Source organism: Halichoerus grypus, chromosome 12 (genome assembly GCF_964656455.1).
Source record: "Halichoerus grypus chromosome 12, mHalGry1.hap1.1, whole genome shotgun sequence".
Lineage (NCBI taxonomy): Eukaryota > Metazoa > Chordata > Mammalia > Carnivora > Phocidae > Halichoerus > Halichoerus grypus.
Genome location: NC_135723.1, coordinates 55,730,885 through 55,750,098, shown reverse-complemented (window position 1 = coordinate 55,750,098; position 19,214 = coordinate 55,730,885). Strand labels below are relative to the sequence as shown.

At 38.4% G+C, this 19,214-nt stretch overlaps 1 protein-coding gene across 4 annotated transcripts in view; it reads right to left on the bottom strand.

Moving 5' to 3' along the window:
• Positions 1 to 4,230: 4,230 nt before the first annotated feature.
• Positions 4,231 to 19,214, bottom strand: part of CCDC126 (coiled-coil domain containing 126) — a 115,844-nt gene continuing 100,860 nt past the window's right edge. For all 4 annotated transcript variants that reach the window (XM_036112469.2, XM_036112467.2, XM_036112468.2 and 1 more), the window contains exon 3: positions 4,231 to 6,045. In XM_036112469.2, coding sequence (XP_035968362.1) covers positions 5,861 to 6,045 — 185 coding nt within the window. In that variant the 3' untranslated portion in view covers positions 4,231 to 5,860. The remainder of the gene's footprint in view (positions 6,046 to 19,214) is intronic.

Here is a 19,214-nt window from a genome sequence, read left to right as displayed (position 1 = left end):
TTCCAAGATTGGACGTAAGAGACACTACTGTGGCAGGCTCGTTTATAAACTCCCAAATACGATAGCCTGGTGCTCGCAACCAGTTCCCCAGGAATGGGCTCACCTCCTATGATCCCTAAACCCTGGACATCCTGGGCACCAGGACCCTGGGTGGGGGGCTACCATCAATGCCTGGGCACCAAATGCATATTGTGTGATGCCCTGCGGACTGTGCTCGCTGCTGACCCAGGTCTTGAAGAACAAAGTAAGGAGTGGAGAAGCAGATCTCTCTTTTGAATCAAAGGAGAGGAATTCCTATGTCCTAGAGACAAGATGGAGTGTACTGAAGCCAAGATTAGAAGAACAGAGGGTAAGACATGGTGGTCAAGAGCACAAACTCTGGAGACAGACCCTTTTGGGTTTGAATCTCTGCTGTGTGGTCTGTAAGATCTGTGACCAGAGCCCCTATATCCAGTTTCTCTGCACCACAGTCCCTTATCTAGAGAACGGGGATAAGAGAACCTCACAAAGTTGTTTTGAAGATCAAACACAATACTGTACCATGAAGAGCAGAGTATAGGGCACAGTCCTTGGTAGATGCTCAATAATCATTCTGAATGGGGGGCATTATTAAAAACAAATCCTGGGGCACCTGGGTGGCTCAGTCAGTTAAGCGGCTGCCTTCAGCTCAGGTCATGATCCCAGGGTCCCGGGATCGAGCCCCACATTGGGCTCCTTGCTCAGTGGGGAGCCTGCTTCTCCCTCTGCCTGCCGCTCCCCCTGCTTGTGCTCTTTCTCTCTGTAAATAAATAAAATCTTTAAAAATAAATAAAAATTAAAAAACAAAAAATAAAAACAAATCCTCCAAATCCTTCCCTGCTGTAAAGCTTTCCTCCCAGGGCACATTCCAGTTTTGAATAGTTTTAATACAGGAGGTGTAGAGCTTCCCCCAGGAGGCAGGCCAATCACCCTTACCTGGCAGAGGTCCCCTTTCTGTGCCCTCCTGCTTCACTCATCCAGTCAAGGCTTTTGGACTGAAACTCCCAGTTCAGATTCAAAGAAAAGAGTAAAAGGGAATTTTTTCTCTCCTTTTCAAACTCATGAAGATGAGAAACAAACAAGCAAACAAAAAAAAAACATTTATCTCGAAACTGAACATAACCTCACGTTATGTGTACATTTCCAAACACCAGCGGCTCAAAATGTTTTGTTCCCTCAAGCCTTGGTACCGTGTCTACCATGATACCCTCCCACCTAAAAAGACTCCTCAGAACCACAGTTTAATTCTTTGCCTGAAAAATTGGTAAATATTAAAGGGTGGGAAGGTGGATGAATTAAGCACCTGAGGGATAGTTAAATGAAAAATGATTTACTCAAATGAACGATGCTGCTAATCAACAATTAGAAGCAATGTGAAGTTATATTTGATCTAAGGATCTAAGGACTCAAAGGAGGTCCTAAAGTCATTCTGGAAATATGTTTGAAAGATACAGACATTGGTAAAACCTAAAAAGCATTAATTTTTAGAAAAATCTTCATAGCCTAACTTCCTTACTTAAATACAGACTAATATTACTGAGCCAAAAGGTGCAAAATGACAAACTTGATCTGATTAAGCACAAGTCGGACTACTAACCAATCGCCTCCCAGCTCTCTAACCAAATTATGGATTAGCCACCCTACATTGTATTCCCAATCTTTTCCCTACTCTGCAAAATGCTTCTAGTCTGCTGTTTATGATATAAAACAAGGTCTGAGGATGATCAACTATTTTGGATTTTCCGTCTTTGTAGTTCTATACAAATGGAGATATTTCACCACTTTATTTTGTCTCCCCCAAATGGCTATTAATCACACTTTACTGGATCACCCACTACCACCTAAAATAATGACAGCATGGGATAATGGAAAGAGAACAACCTTTAGACTCGTCCCATACCTAGGTTTAAATCTTTTGTTTGCAAACAAAATATCTGATAATTGAGTGAAAGATACATCAGCTGTGATAGAGCCACACAATAGAAAAGCCATGAAAGTTACATACTTACTGGCCTGGAAAGAAGTTCATACGTTATACAAAAAGAATGTTTGGTATAATTTTTTAAAATATAAATAAAGGTATAGATGCACAAAGCAAAAGGTGTAGAATGGCTTAGTAACTACTTTTTAACAAGTATTTATCAGGCACCTATTATGTGCAGACACAGTTGCTTATGCCCAGATTATATCAGTGAACAAAATGAAGTCCCTGTCTTCATGGAAGAGGCATCAGAAAAAACACAATACATTAATATACAATTCAATGTTAGGTATATCACGACTATGAAGAAAAGTAAAACAGTAAAAAGAGTGCTAGAGGCTGCTAATTTAGGGAGATCGTCAGAGACAGCTTTCCTTAAAAAGTAACACCTGAATGTTGGGGGGGTCGGGCATGAAGGTATCTGGGAATGAGAGTTGCAAGTAGAGGAATATTGTTTCAAGTTGCTGAGGCAAAAGCATGCATGTATGTCCCGGGAAGAGAAAGTCAATATGGCTGGAGAGGAATTAAGAAGGAGGGTAGTTAGAGATGAAGTGAGGAGGCAGACAGGAGCAAATTAGGGTTTTTCAGGCCACAGTGAGAATGCTGGATTTTATTTTAAGTAGAAATGGCAAGACAATAGAGAGTGTGGGCAGGAGAGATGAGATTCACATTTATATACTAAAGTGTCAATAGCAGTTATCTGTAGGCGGAAAAATTTCAGATTTGTCCCCCCATTTTGGTTTTCTGTATTTATTCTCATTTTCATATTCCTTTCTTTCTCTCCCCTCAAGTTCTTTAGCTCTCTCAAAAGATGAACTCTATCATTCCCCCAACCAAAAGTTAAGAATCATTCAAGGCTTTCAATTATTTAAAAAACAAGTTTCCACTAACTCATTCATTCATTCATTCATTCATGTCTCTTTCATTACATCATGTCCCCTTTTCAAGTAAAGGGGACTTCTCTAAAAAAAAGGAAAATAATATAACTACATCCATAGCTAGTCAGCTGAAAGTGTTTGGTCAAAAACAGAACGCTGTTTGCAATGAAACCAAACATACAAGTCAGAGGTTCCTATGTAAGCTATTAAGCCTTCTGAGACAGAATTAAATAAGATGAGGCAGATTCTATAAATTCAAAAGAAGGAAGAACATGGTGTCACTAGAAAGGCTGACCTGAGGGGCGCCTAGGTGGCGCAGTCCACTGGCTTAGGCTCAGGTCATTATCTCAGGGTGGTGAGATTGATACCCACATTGGGCTCGTGCTTAGGGTGGAGACTGCTTGGGACGCTCTCTCCCTCTGTCAGCACCTCCCTCTCCCCACGTGCGCATGCTTCTCTCTCAAATAAATCAATCTTTAAAAAAAAAAAAAAAGGCAGACATGAGCCTCTGTAGTCTACCTAACTCCACAGTCAAGGTTCTAAGTATTTCTTGAAGACAAATGAGACCCAAGTTATCATTAACTATGTGAAATAATGTTTAAATTACTTCTTTTGCCAGTATACTGCTTAAAGATATTCTGAAATAACCCAAAGGAACTCTGAAATAAATTTGAAAGTTTTTAGTATGTTTAGTGATGCCCTCTATGCTGATGTCCTGATTAAGATTACCTGAAAATATAAATACTATGGTATGACTTTTAAAAGCTCAACAGTAGGGGCACCTGGGTGGCTTAGTAGGTTAGGTATCCGACCCTTGTTCTGAGATCATGCCCCACAAGAGCCTCCACGCCCAGTGGGGAGTCGGCTTGAGGGTTCACTCTCTCCCTCTCCCTCTGCACCTTCCCTCCTCAAATACATAAATAAATCTTTTTTTAAAAAAATGGAAAATTGCCTTGTTCATGATAGGAGAGTCTGAGTTCAGGAATTGATGTGACCAAGTCTGGGGATTATGATCAGAGGTGGTTCCTAGGTTTGTACCCTCAAGTTGAAGTTTACTGTTGAGTTTTTATTTTTTAAAGATTTACTTATTTATTTTAGAGAGAAAGAGAGCACAAGTGGGAGGGGCCCAATCTCACAACCCTGAGGATCCCAGGACCCCGAGATCATGACCCAAGCCAAAACCAAGAGTCGGCCGCCTAACTGACTGAGCCACCCAGGTGCCCCTTCATTGTGTTCTTTCGAAAAAGTTATCTGCAGTTGATAGAACAAAACCCAAAATTATCTAAGATTCCTTTCAATCATTTACCACTTACTAAATGTACAACCACCATTAAAGAAAAAAACTTATAACACTTTGTAAGTACAAATAATATATTTTATTGCATCCCTGAAAACAAAAACGAAAAACAAAAATGTCCACATCTAATAAGACTGAACAATTATCCCAAACTTCACCTGGCAATGGTATAGAATTAATTTCTTCACATAGAGTATACAGAAAAGAGTTTAGAAAGCTACCTTTCATGAAACAATATTTTTTCATACTTATTTTAATAAAGCATTATAATTATTGCTACTATGTGTGGTAGCATATTATAATAACAAACAATACAATATCCAAAACTAAATTCAATATAGCCTAAATCGAGAAACTACCTGCACTTAAGCAGTTATTATAGAGAATAAATACTATGAAATATAGGGCACCATACGGCAATTAAATTTGCTACAAAGGAAATTTAAATAAAGGTGTACTTTGCTCTATCCTAGAATTATCCAAGATTAGGATCTCTTGTGCTATATACAATAGCTGTTTTCCTGAAAAGAGAATCAATCTTCATAACTTAAATTATATTTTAAATGCTCTTAATTGTTTTTAAGTGGTCATTATATAAAATGAATACCTAATGTATCTGTTACACAAATCCACAATTTCATAAAGCCAGGCACTCTTATATAATGCCAACATTTCCAAGCAATTTAATGCAGCGCAAATACCTTTATTATATACACCTGGCAAAAGACCTTAAGCATCCCAGTCTCACAAATATTTCAGTCTCCCCTCCACTGCCAACATAACAAAAGCAAAAATTACCCAAATAAGGAAATAATGTGCTTTCCACAGAACAAAGACACTCAAAGGATCAAACTTTTAAAATTAATATTCACGTATGTGAAAAATCATGAATTAATACTTTACTTATTTTTAATCTCATCATAAAAATATCTTCTATTCTTCAGGATATATGTAAGAAAATGTTATGTATGAGATTAGAGATTACTCTTTTTATGTTACTTAATTGTCTCAATGTTTAGAATAGGTTACGGACAGCGGCCATTAACCATTTCAAGATTATATACCCTTACAAATGTAATTTTTCAAAATATACAATAATTAACCTCCAGTTATTCTGAAGGATAGTGCAAATGAAGACATTCTTTGGGTCATGATTTCAAAACCTTATTTCAACATTATACTTCCTTTCTCTGCTCATAATCTGAGTAACAAAATATAGTACTGGCAGTAAGCACATTTTCTAATACTATTAGTGGAACAGTTAAGCCTACTGAGAACAAATGACAAAATGATTCAATGACAATATTCTCCACTTGTCTAAAAAACATGTGATATATTTAAATAAATATTTTATAGAAATGAACCCATGTCTTTCAGTGTTTTTGTTTCACCTTGATCTCAAACACAAAAGATTTATACAAAGATCACCTACCGGCTTACTACACCATGTTACCAAATTCCCTTTAAGGATATAGTACAGCATTGAGGAGACTTGCCTGAAAGCAAACTAATAACTTTTAAAATTTATGTACAGAATTAAGAGTTCTGTGAATCCAGCATATTCCTCAGAAATGCGTGGGGCTTTTATTGTACAGTATTATTCTATCCTAGTCAGCAACTGAAAAGCTTTCTGCCATAGGATATAATCCACGGTGGGGATGTAGCAGCACAGGTGATCTTCGACTGCTATCTAATGCTGCCTGATGCATTTATCCTTTTATTTGTGGTGACTGGCACCAGGTTCCCACTAGTGCCATTGGTAGTGTTGGTTGCCGAGCCGTTCACAACAATATAGTCGACCTTGTTCTCCAGCTTTACCAAACGTTGTAAAATGTCATCTAAAAGGACAGCAATTGTTCTTTTTAGATCCGCTAGGGAAGAAATCAGAATACACTGTATTAAACACTGATAGAACACTTCATATTTGTATTTTCCTAGTTTGGGGGGGAACTGAAACATTAATAAGTCATCAGAGAGAAAATATACTAGAGACAAGGCACTCACACTACACATCGGAAAAACCTAATTATTTTAATCAATAGCGCATATACAGAGCTTCCTAAAGGAATTTCAGAGTTATAAATGTGAAACTCGCTTTTCTAGTGCAATAAAACACATTCAAAGTCTGGTTCAAAACTGTATTCCCTCTGTAAGGAACCCCATTTACCCTGAGTTTCTTAAGCAGTTTGTAAAGATGACTGTGGGCAAGGCAGGTAAGGTAATAAACCAGGTGAGCTAAGTAAGAAATTCAATGAAATGCTGAAACAAGAAACCTGGGTCCTCCAGAAGCTGAAGTGTGTGTGTGAGTGGCGGAGCCTAGGATTCAGGGCAGATGCCAGGAAACTGATTAGTGCAACAGAGATACTAGCAGTGGTACTGACTTAAATTTCTTCCAGAATGACAGGGAAGTTTGTATCTCTTTGAGAGGTTAAGGGGTTTCAATAGGATTTACCTGGAAAGAATGAAATTATGACTCTTCCTTAGAATTATTTTTCCAAGCTTCCCCAAGGTACCTAGTATATATGAGGTGCTCAGTAAATGGCAACTAATACTGTGATTTTTTGCTGATCCCGAACCAAAAAAGCAACTCTAGCTCTAACAAACATCTAACAACAATTGATAAGTTTGCTGATGGTTCCGTTACAAAGAGATCAGAAAAAGCACAAGCAAAATAAAAAACATAAATTGGATTTCATCAAAATTTAAAACTTTTGGGCATCTAAGAACATTATCCAGAAAGTGAAAATAACAAGCAGAATGGAAGACACTATTTGCAAATCATGTATCTGACAAGGGTTTAATCTCAAAAACATCTAAAAAACCCTTAAACAACAAAAGGACCCAAGTTTTTAAATGAGCAAAGGACTTGAATAGACATTTCCCCAAATAAGATATGCAAATCGATAATAAGCACAAGAAAAGATGCCTGACATCACAATGAGATACCACTTCAACCTACTAGGATGGCTATAATCAAAGAAAGGGAAAAACAGTACAGTACTGGAACAAAAATAGAAACATAGCTCAGTGGAAAAGACAGACTCCAGAAATAAACCTGTGCTTATATGGTCAATTAATCCATGACAAAGGAGGCAAGAATACACAATAGGAAAAAGACAGTGTCTTCAACAAATGCTGCTGGGAAAACTGGACAGCTTCATGAAAAAGAATGAAATTGAACCATTTTCTAACATCATACACAAAAATAAACTCAACATGGATTAAAACCTAAATGTGAGACCTAAATTCCTACAAGAAAACATAAGCAGTACTTTTTTGACATTGGCCATAGAAACATTTTTCTAGATAGGTCTTCTCTGGCAAGGGAAACAAAAGCAAAATTAAAGTATTGGGACTACACCAAAATAAAAAGCTTTTGCACAGGCAAGGAATCCATCAACAAAACAAAAAAGGCAACCTACTGAATGGGAGAAGATATGTGCAAATTATGTATCTGAAAAGGGGTGAATATCCAAAATATATAAAGAACTTGTACAACTCAAAACCAAAAAAATAATAATATGATTAAAAATGGGCAGAGGACCATTACAGACATTTTTCCAAAGAACACATACAGATGGCCAACAGATACATGAAAAGATGCTCAACATCACTTATCATCAGGAAATGAATGCAAATCAAAACCACAATGAGGGGCGCCCGGGTGGCTCAGTCGGTTAAGCATCTGCCTTCAGCTCAGGTCATGATCCGGGGGTCCTGGGATGGAGACCCACATCGGGATCCCTGCCCAGCGGGGAGCCTGCTTCTCCCTCTCCCCACTGCTCATGCTCTCTCTCATTCCCTCAAATAAATAAAATCTTTAAAAATTTTTAAATTTAAATTAAAAAAAAAACCCACAATGAGATATCACCTTACACCGTCAGAACAGCTAAAATCAAAGCAAGAAATAACAAGTGTTAGCGAGGAAGTGGAGAATTATTATCATGCACTATTAGTGGGAATGCAAATTGGTGCAGCCACTGTGGAAAATAGTATGGAGGTTCCTCCAACCATTAAAAATAGAATTACCATATAATTCAGTTAATTCCACTACTGGGTATTTATCCAAAGAAAACAAAAACATTAATTTGAAAAGATACAAGCACCCCTATGTTTACTGCAGCATTATTTACAACAGCCAAGATACGGAAGCAACCCAAGTGTCCATCCATAGATGAATGGGTAAAGAAGATGTATTATATATACAATGGAATATTACTCAACCATAAGAAGAATGAAATCTTGCCATCTGCAACGACGTGGATGGAGATAGAGAATATAATGCTAAGTGAAATAAGTCAGACAGAAAAACACAAATACCGTATGATTTCATTCATATGTAGAATTTAAGAAACAAAACAAATGAACAAAGAAAAAAAGAGACCAAAAAAATAGATTCGCAAATACGGAGAACTGGTGGTTGCCAGAGGGGTGGTATGTAGGGGAGATGGGTAAAATAGATAAAAGAGGATTAAGAGTACACTTATCTTGATACACCTGAAACTAATATAATAACACTGTTAATTATGCTTCAACAACAACAAAAAATTTTTAGAAGAAAATAAGCATTGGTAAGATATGGAGAAACTGGAACTCTCAATACACTGCTGGTGTGAATATACAATGGTGCAACCACTGTAGAAAACAGGTTGGCAGTTCCTCAAAAAGCTAAACATAAAACTACCACATGACCCTGGAATTCCACTCCTAGGTTTGTATACATTCCCCCAAATTGAAAAGAGACTCAGAGATACTGGTACACCAATATTCACAATAGCCCAAAGGTGGAAACAACCCAAGTGTCAACCAATAGATGAAGAGATTGACAAAATGTGGTATATGCATGCAATGGAATATTATTTAGTGGAAGATGTTCTCTCTTTTTTAGATGGGGGGAGGGGAAGAGGGAGAGAGAATCTTAAGCAGGCTCCACACCCAGCTTAGAGCCCCATGCAGGGCTCCATTTCACGACCCTGAGATCATGACCTAAGCCAAAATCAAGAGTCAGACGCTTAACTGACTGAGCCACTCAAGTGCTCCAAAAGGGATGATGTTCTGAGACATGCTACAACATGGATGGATTTAAATACATTACACAAAGTGAAATAAGCCACACCAAAAAAGGGACAAATATATGGTTCCACTTATGTGAACTACCTAGAATAGACAAATTCATAAAGACAGAAAGTAGATTAGAGGTTACCAAAGGCCAGGGAAATGGTGAAATGGCAAGTTCTTGCTTAATGGTTAGTTTCATGTTTAGAGTGATGCAAGTTTTATAAAGTTAATAGTGATGGTTGTACAACACTGAGACTATAATTAACACCACTGAACTATATACTTTAAAAATGATTAAAATGTCAAATTTAATGTTATATTTATCATAATGTTTAAAAAGTGAAAAAATATCCAAAAGGAGTAGTGAGAGTAGTGGTGGTGGGTGGTGGTAGAGGGTGATAAGAAAATGCTTATTATAAAATAAAACAAAAAATTAGAAAATACTTATTAAAAATAAAACAAGAAATCAATGTAATATAAAGTGAGGTGAAAACTCTATTTGGAGGAAGTCTAAAGCATGGAAGAATGAGACTTTCCAAGAAGTGTATCTTCTGGCATCATTCATCATGAGAACTTACATATTCTAATTTGGTGGAAATGTATAAGAAAAAAAAAGTATAAGAAAAATCCTGTGACAAGAAGCATTTAGGGATGAAATGTCAAACTGTACCCCAAAGAGCATATACATTTGTATAGAGAAGGAAAGATAAAAACAAATGCAGAAAAGTTTTTAGCAAATGGTGAGTATAGATGAAAGATATAGGATGTTTATTATACAATTTGCCCTAATTTTCTGTAGATTGAAAATTTTTAAAATAAAAGATCAGGGAGACATTTCTTTATTAAGATCTTCCAATCAAGAGTTACAATAGTATTAGGTAAATAGGAGAGAATTAAATATTTTTAAAAAAATCTTTCAGCAACAAGACTAAAGGATCTGTTTTCCCTGGGGGTTACCTCCTGTATATTTGAAGAGGTAGCAACATAGGCCAGAAAGGTCTAGATAGAATAAACTGGGGTGGGGGTGGGGGTTGTCTATCAGCCTGTTAATATAAAATGAAGCTAAAGCCCCAGGATGTTTGACACCAAGCTGAGGTGTGACCTGAATTACAAAGGTACAGCCTAATCATTGATTAGAATTAAGGTTTAATAACAAAGGAAAAGGTAGAACTAATGCAAAACAACTATTTGGTAATTTTACTTCAATAATGTTCTAAATTGTTAAATGAACCCTTCCAAATATTCTAAAATCAACTGGGGCTGTTTTTTGAGAGAGAGAGAGAGAGAGAGAGAGAGTGCACAGGTGCGAGCAGGGGAAGTGGGGAGGGTCAAAGGGAAAGAGAATCTCAAGCAGGCTCCACCCCCAGCACAGAGCCCAACACAGGGCTCGATCTCACAACCCTGAGATCATAGCCTGAGCTGAAATCAAGAGTCAGAGGCTTAACCGGCTGAGCCACCGAGGCACCCCTAAAATCAACTGTTTTAATAAAACATTACAAAAAACTCAGATTTCAACCATTTTGCTCCATGATATAAAATCAGTTAGTTGACAAAAATAAAACTACTGTTTCCTGAACCTGGGATTCTTTTGAATATACCAAAATTCCCTTTCTCTAAATTCACAATATAATTTTATGTTTACATCTGATGGGATTACATATTTATGGGAATTACATGTTTATATTATACGGGAGTCCACAGTACTTATCCATAAAGCCCTATCATTGAAGGTGCTGGCTTATTAATAACTCCTTTCCTGCCCCTTTTCAGGACCCCTAAAAGCTACCTGAAAGCAGTATCATAGCCATCCTTTTACTCTCAGGTCACGATTTTGATACTTATCACACAGTGGACACTCAACAAATGTTTGAAATAAACATTTGCTGGGGCGCCTGGGTGGCTCAGTCGTTAAGCGTCTGCCTTCAGCTCAGGTCATGATCCCAGGGTCCTGGGATCGAGCCCCGCATCGGGCTCCCTGCTCCGCGGGAAGCCTGCTTCTCCCTCTCCCATTCCCCCTGCTTGTGTTCCCTTTCTCGCTGTGTCTCTCTCTCTGTCAAATAAATAAAATCTTTAAAAAAAAAAAGAAATAAACATTTGCTGAATGTCTGACTCATGTGTTTGGTAGGTGATATCATTGTTGAGATTGATGTAAAGGACCAGATTTAGGAAATAAAACCCTTTTTTTAAAAATATTTTATTTATTTATTAGAGAGAGCACAGGCAGGGGAGGGGCAGAGGGCAATGGAGATGCAGACTCCCCACTGAGCATGAAGCCCTATGTGGGACTCGATCCCAGGACCCCAAGATCATGACCTGGAAGTCAGATGCTTAACCAAATGAGCCACCCAGGTGCCCTGGAAATAAAGCCCTTTAAGACTGTTCTATTTCTGCTTTAAGCTTCCCTATTCTGGAAGAAGAAATCAAAGTTTAAAGGGGCGGGGGGAAGGAAAGAAAGAAAAAAATGAGCTATAACAAAGACATAGATACCATCAAAATTACACCTAGCTCAATTATTTCACTGTACACAAAAACCAAAAGGAGAAAATAATGCTATTAAATATACTAAAAATACTGCATATAAAAAGATTTTAACTACACTAAACATAATCAGGAACTGTGAGGCACAGCAGGAAGCCACTATCATACCAAGGCCTATGGAACACAGGGAGAAAGCAGCGAGGAAACCAGAGCCCAAGCCCCAGGCCACCCAGTGGAAAACAAAGCCAAGGCAGGCAGTCTAGGAGAAGCTGGAGCTAGGAAAGAGAGGGAGGCAGTAAGGGAGGCAGACAGGGAGCGAGAAAAATACCCTAGCCTTTCCCTTCCTTCTACTTTCCAAACTCCTGCCAATGCCCCCCATTGGCTGAGTCCAGGCAGAAGCTCGCTGATTTGGGAACCTGGGAAACACTACCTACTCAAATCACCTCCCTTGAGATACAAAACAAAAGAGAGAAAACATAAGTAACAAATCTGAAGGCAACCGGGCACAGGACCAGCACAAACAGCAAGTATACATGCCTTCGCGAACCCCATACTTATGTCTCTCTGCTTTGATTTATCTCTTATTTATATTCAGTAGGTTTTGCTGTTAGTATTCTTATGAGCTGCCTCAAATCTGTTATATAGAAGAGAGGCAGATATAAATAAAGATAACCATGTGTGTACACAAAAAAAGGAATAAAATGTAAAATTCAAAATGACTAATGAAAATAAAAGTATTTAATATATCATATAAGTCAAAAACTTTGCCTTTATTAATATTTTTCAAATGCAGGGGTGCCTGGGTGGCTCAGTCATTAGGCATCTGCCTTTGGCTCAGGTCATGATCCCAGGATCCTGGGATCAAGCCCCGCGTCGGGCTCCCTGCTCAGCAGGAAGTCTGCTTCTCCCTCTCCCACTCCCCCTGCTTGTGTTCCTGCTCTCGCTATCTCTCTCTCTGTCAAATAAATAAAGAAAATCTTTAAAAATATATATATTTTTTTCCAATTCAAATTGATCTTTTACCACCAGTAACATCAGCTTAATGGTACAAGAAAGCAAGCTTAGAAGTCACTTGTTAATTATCAAAGTGAATTACCTACTATAAAGTTTATTATGAAGCTACTAGCAAAAAAAAAAGACTGCTTCCTAAGAAACATGAACTAATTGAAATTGAACAAAGACAGCACTGTTAAGTAAAAGTGGTTTCAAAAACCTCATAAACTCTACAATTAAATGTACATTGTTTAATCTTTTACTTTTCTAATACAGCCACCTTCTCTCACTGAGTACTGAATAAATTGTGTCATTCAATGAAAATTTTATTACTTCTTTACTTCAGAGTGCAAGACACACTGTTTAGACCTCATGAATGGATCCAGATATGTTCCTGTCAAATTTTAAATACAAATTAAGGGGCACCTGGGTGGCTCAGTCGTTAAGCGTCTGCCTTTGGCTCAGGTCATGATCCCAGGGTCCTGGGATCAAGCCGCGCATCAGGCTCCCTGCTCCGCGGGAAGCCTGCTTCTCCTTCTCCCACTCCCCCAGCTTGTGTTCCTGCTTTCGCTATCTCTCTCTCTCTGTCAAATAAATAAATAAAATCTTTTAAAATAAATAAATAAATACAAATTAAATGTCAAGGGACATAAAATAAGCCTAATTTTTCTTAAATGAGAAAAGCTGGAAAATGAACTTAACTAAATGATATATACCATAAATAAGCTACATTTTAAATAGCCACATCAAAATCACTTCTAACAGGAATTCTGAAATTAACTTTCCTTTAACATATTTAGGATATAAAAACTACTCATTTTATAGGTTTGGTTTGCCTTTTTAATGGTACATAACTTTTTTACTTTGAGATAATTGTAGATTTACATATAGTTGTAAGAAGTAATACAGAAATTCCTGCACTTTTACCCAGTTTCCCCCAATAGTAACATCTTTTAAAACTATATACAACATTACAACCAGAATACTGACATCAATACAGTCAAAATGCAGAATATTTCCATCACCACAAAAGTCCCTGTTACCCTTTCATAGTAATACCTACTTGACTGTGTGGAATTGATATTCCTATTTAAACCTCTGTTAGAATTATCTAGTGAAGCCATCTGGGCCTAGAGATTTCTTTTTGGGGAGTTCTTAAGCTATAAATTAAATGTCCCTAATAGTTATAGAGCTCCCACAATTTTTTTTAAAGATTTTATTTATTTGACAGAGAGACAGTGAGAGAGGGAACACAAGCAGGGGGAGAGGGAGAGGGAGAAGCAGGCCTCCCGCTGAGCTGGGAGCCCGATGCAGGGCTCGATCCCAGGACCCTGGGACCATGACCCGAGCCTAAGGCAGACACTCAACAACTGAGCCACCCAGGTGCCCCAGAGCTCCCACAATTTTTATATTGTATTTTTATTTTCATTTAGTTCAAACTATTTTTTAAATTTCCCTTCAGACTTCTTCTTTGATCCATAGATTTAGAAATGTGTTGTTTAGTTTCCAATTACTTGGAGATTTTCCCTGTTATTGATTTCTAGTTTGAGTTCACTGTGGTCAGAGAACACACTCTGTATAATTTTAATTATTTTAAATGGATTGAGGTTTGTTTTATGGCCCATATGATCTATTTTGGTAACTACTCGATGGACTCAAAAAACAAGTATATTCTGCTGCTGTTGACGGAGCTTCTATATGTGTAAGACCCCATTGGTTAGATTGTATTCTTCAGATCTTCTATATCTTTGCAGATTTTCTAAGTAGTTCTATCAGCTCCTGAGAGCGGGGTGTTTAAGGTCTCAATTATAATTGTGGATTTACCTATTTCTCCTTTTAATTCTACCACTTTGTAGATACAAATTAGGATTGTTATTTCTTCTGGGTGGTTTGACCCTTTTATGATTATACAATGTCCTTCTCTGACTTTGCTAGTTTTCTTTGCTCTAAGTCTGCTTTATCTGATATTAATGGAACCCCTCCTACTTCCCTTTGATTGTTTGCATGATATATCTTTTTCCATCCTTTTACTTTCAGCCAGCCAGTATTATTAAACTTGAAATGAGTTTCTTGCAGAGAGCACATACTTGGGCCACATTTCCTAATCCAGTGTGCCAATGTCTTTTAACTGGTATATTTAGAATATTCATATTTAGGGGCGCCTGGGTAGCTCATTCGGTTAAGCATCTGCCTTCAGCTCAGGTCATGATCTCAGGGTCCTGGGATCGAGCCCCTCATCAGGCTCCCTGCTCAGTGGTGAGGCTGCTTCTCCCTCTCCCTCTATGATCTCTCTTGCTCTCACGCTCTCTCAAATAAATAAATAAAAATCTTTAAAAAAAAAAAAGAACATTTATATTTAATGCAATTGTTATATATTAGGACTTAAGTCTGCCATTTAATTTTTTGTTTTATTTGTTCTGTTTTTAACTTCCCTGTTTTCTTTTTCCTGCTTTCTTGTAGGTTATTTGGAATATTTTTTAGAATTCTTTTTGGTTTATCAGTAGTGTTTCTGAATGTATCTTTTTGTAAAGTTTTAGTGGTTGCTCTAGATATTACATCATATACATAATTTATCACAATGATTTTACTTGAGTGAAATACATAAGCTTCACCTCTCTTTACCATCGATGATTCATTTTATGTCAGCTTGGCTAGGCTACAGTGCATAGACAATACACCAATCTACATGTTATTGTGAAGTCATTTTTAAGATGTGATTCGCATCACATCTCAATATAATATGAGTGGACCTCATTCAACCAGCTGACGACCTTAAGAAAGAAGACTGAGGTTCCTGGAATAGGAAGGAATTCTAAACTCCAGACTGACTGCCTTCAAACTCAGGACTGTAATGTCAACACCAGCCAGAGTTTTCAGCCTCTCAGCCTATCCTGCAGACTTTGACTTTCCAGCCCTCACAATTGTATAAGCCAATTTCTTAAAGTCCATCAATCTCTCTGCTCTGGAAAACCCTAATATACCATCCTTTTACCCTATTCCATTTATATTGCCTTAAATATTTCCTTTACATACATTTAGAATCACATCCATGTTATAATTTTGGCTTCAGTCATCATAGTTTAGAAAACTCAAGAAGAAACCTACTGAATTACCCTTATTTTTTTTTTTTTAAGATTTTATTTATTTACTTGACAGAGAGAGACACAGCGAGAGAGGGAACACAAGCAGGGGGAGTGGGAGAGGGAGAAGCAGGCTCCCCGCTGAGCAGGGAGCCCGATGTGGGGCTCGATCCCAGGACCCCGGGATCATGACCTGAGCTGAAGGCAGACACTTAACGACTGAGCCACCCAGGCGCCCCTACCCTTATTTTTATTTGCTGTGTTCTGTCTTCCTTCCTGACAGTTCCAAGGTTCCTCCTTTTATTTTTTGTTTAGAGTACTTCCTTTAGCCATCTCTTCGAGTAGGTCTGCTAATCTTTTCCTTCGTCTGAGAAGGTCTTTGATATCCCTTTCATTCCTAAAGGATATTTTCACTGGGTATCGAATTCTGTATTTTTTTAAAATATTTATTTAAGTAATCTCTACACTCAACCTGGGGCTCGAACTCACCACCCTAAGATTAAGAGTCTCATGCTCTTCTGACTGAGCCAGGCAGGAGTCCCTAGAATTCTATATGGCTAGTTCTTTCCTTTCAGCACCTTAAGAATATTTTGTCACTTCGTTCAGGCCTCAGTGGTTTCTGATGAGAAATGCACTGTTATTTGAATTATTTTTCCACTAGAAGGTATCACTTGTTTTCCCTCCAGTTGCATTTAAGATTTTTTTTTTTTCTAGTTGCTCTGTAAGTTTTCAGAAGTTTAATTATGATATACCTTGACATGGATTTTAGGGGGCTTACCCTACTTAGGGTTCACTCAGCTTCTTAAATCTAAGGTCTATGTCTCAATAAGTTTAGGAAGTTTGCAACCATTATTTTTTTGAGTACTTTTCCAGCTCTGCCCTTATTCTCCTCTCCTTCCAAAACTCCAATGACACAAATGTTACATCTTTTGTTATAGTCCCACAGGTTTCTAAATCTCGGGATTTTTTCCAAGTCTATTTTTTCTCGTGTTCAGATTGGGTAATTATATTGTTCTATATTCCAGTTCACTGATTCTTTCATTTCCATTCTGTTAAGTCAATCTGCTGAGCTTTTTATTTCAATTACTGTACTTTTCAGTTCAAAAACTTCCATTTGGTTTTTCTTTATACATTCTATTTATATCCCGAGACTTTCTATTCCTTTGTTGAGGCTATTTTTTCATTTGCTCTATGTTCATTAATTCCTCATTGAAGCATTTTTAATGACTGCTTTAAAATCTTTTTCAGATAATTCTAACACCTGCCAATGATTGTCTTCTCTCATTCAGTTAAGAGATTTAATCAATTCTTGGTATGACAAGTGATTTTTATTTGAAACCTGGACACTTACATATTAGTTTATGAGATCCTGGATCTTATTTAAATCTCCTGTATTAGATGGTTTTCTGATACTACTGTGGCAGGGCAGAGGGGTGCCCCCTTACTACTGCCTGGTGGAAGGAGAAGTCTAAGTTCCCCATTTAGCCTCCATTGTCACCCTGAGGGTGGTGAGCTCCTCATCACTGCTGAATGGAGGTAGGAGTTCCAGGTCCCCAAGTACTCTTCATTGATACTGTGGCGGGGATGGCCTCCTTACCCCTGGGCAATAGTGGAAGTCCTGACTCTCCATTAAGACTCCTCTGACATCACCCCAGAGAGTGTGGGATGGGCACCTCACTACTGCCAGGTGGGCATGGAAGTCCTGGCTCCCCATGTGGTCTCCAGTGGTACCATGAGGGAGGGGGATGTTGGATGCCTCATTATAGTATCACCAGGGTGGAAATGTAGCTCTCCATTTGGCCTTTGATCATGCAGGTAGTGGTGCAGCCACAATATTTTTCTGTGATGTCTGGCTGGAGAATTGTTATTGTCTAAAAGTTTTCTGTCTTGCCAGGGTGCCCCTTTCTTGGCTACAAGAACAGGTTTCTATTGGGGAGGTTACTGGCTTCTTCAGCTCTAAGTCTGGAATATATGAGGTTAAAACAAAACAAAACAGGGGTGTCTGGGTGGCTCAGTTGGTTAAGTGTCTGCCTTTGGCTCAGGTCATGATCCCAGGGTCCTGGGATCAAGCCCCGCATCGGGCTCTCTGCTCAGGGGGGAGCCTGCTTCCCCTTCCCCCCCAACTCTTGCACTCTCTCTCGCTCTAATAAATAAATAAAATCTTAAAAAAAAAAAAATTGGGATCATACCACTGTATCCTGAGGTCCCTAGCCAGTCTGACTTTTTCTCTTCTAGATCCTTATGCTTGTTTTATATAAAATGTCCAGAGTTGGGGCACCTGGGTGGCTCAGTCGTTAAGCGTCTGCCTTCGGCTCAGGTCATGATCCCAGGCTCCTGGGATCGAGCCCCGCATCGGGCTCCCTCCTCCGCAGGAAGCCTGCTTCTCCCTCTCCCACTCCCCCTGCTTGTGTTCCCTCCCTCACTATATCTCTCTGTCAGATAAATAAATAAAATCATTAAAAAAAAAAAAATGTCCAGTTTTCAGTTGTACTTAAATGGGAATAGGGAAAGATGGATAGCATAGGAACAGGGAAAGGAGGGATCCCCATCTTCTCAAAGTCCCTAGTTTAGGGAATTTTTTTAAATTGGTTTTCTTCAACCTTAAAAGATATTCTCTAGGGGTGCCTGGTGGCTCAGTCGCTGGGCGTCTGCCTTCGGCTCAGGTCATGATCCCGGGGCCCTGGGATCAAGTCCCCATATCAGGCTCCCTGCTCGGCGGGAAGCCTGCTTCTCCCTCCTCCACTCCCCCTGCTTGTGTTCCCTCTCTCGCTGTCTCTCTCTCTGTCAAGTAAATAAATAAAATTAAAAAAAAAAAAAAAAAGATATTCTCTAGGGGTGCCTCGGTGGCTCAGTCGGTTAAGCGTCTACCTTCAGCTCAGGTCATCATCTCTGGGTCCTGGGATCTAGCCCCTGCATCAGGCTCCATACTCAGTGGAGAGTCTGCTTCTCCCTCTCCCTCTCCCACTACCACCATTTGTATGCTTTCTCTCTCTCTCAAATAAAATCTTTTAAAAAAAGATTCTGTAGCAGCTTGTTTTCTGAAAATGTTTATAGCACTGTTTCCATTCATTACTTATATAATAGCTTACGTATTTGAAAAATTGATTCAATTAAGAAAATTTAACCTCCATTTCTTTCTTTTTTTTTTTTTTAAGATTTTATTTGGGATCATGACCTGAGCTGAAGGCAGACACTTAACCGACTGAGCTACCCAGACGCCCCTTAACCTCCATTTCTAAAGGGAATTTTTTATAGACTTATATGGAAGAACAACTATTTGTTAACTTATTTGCAGAAAAGCATTTAAATATCAGTATTAAATTGTTCTCTAATTCTCCCAAAATATTTTTCAAGTCCATCTTTTAAAAATGTTTAGCCACACAGGCAGACAGGAAAACCAAAACTCTTAAAAGAAAATAGGGTCAGTCTCT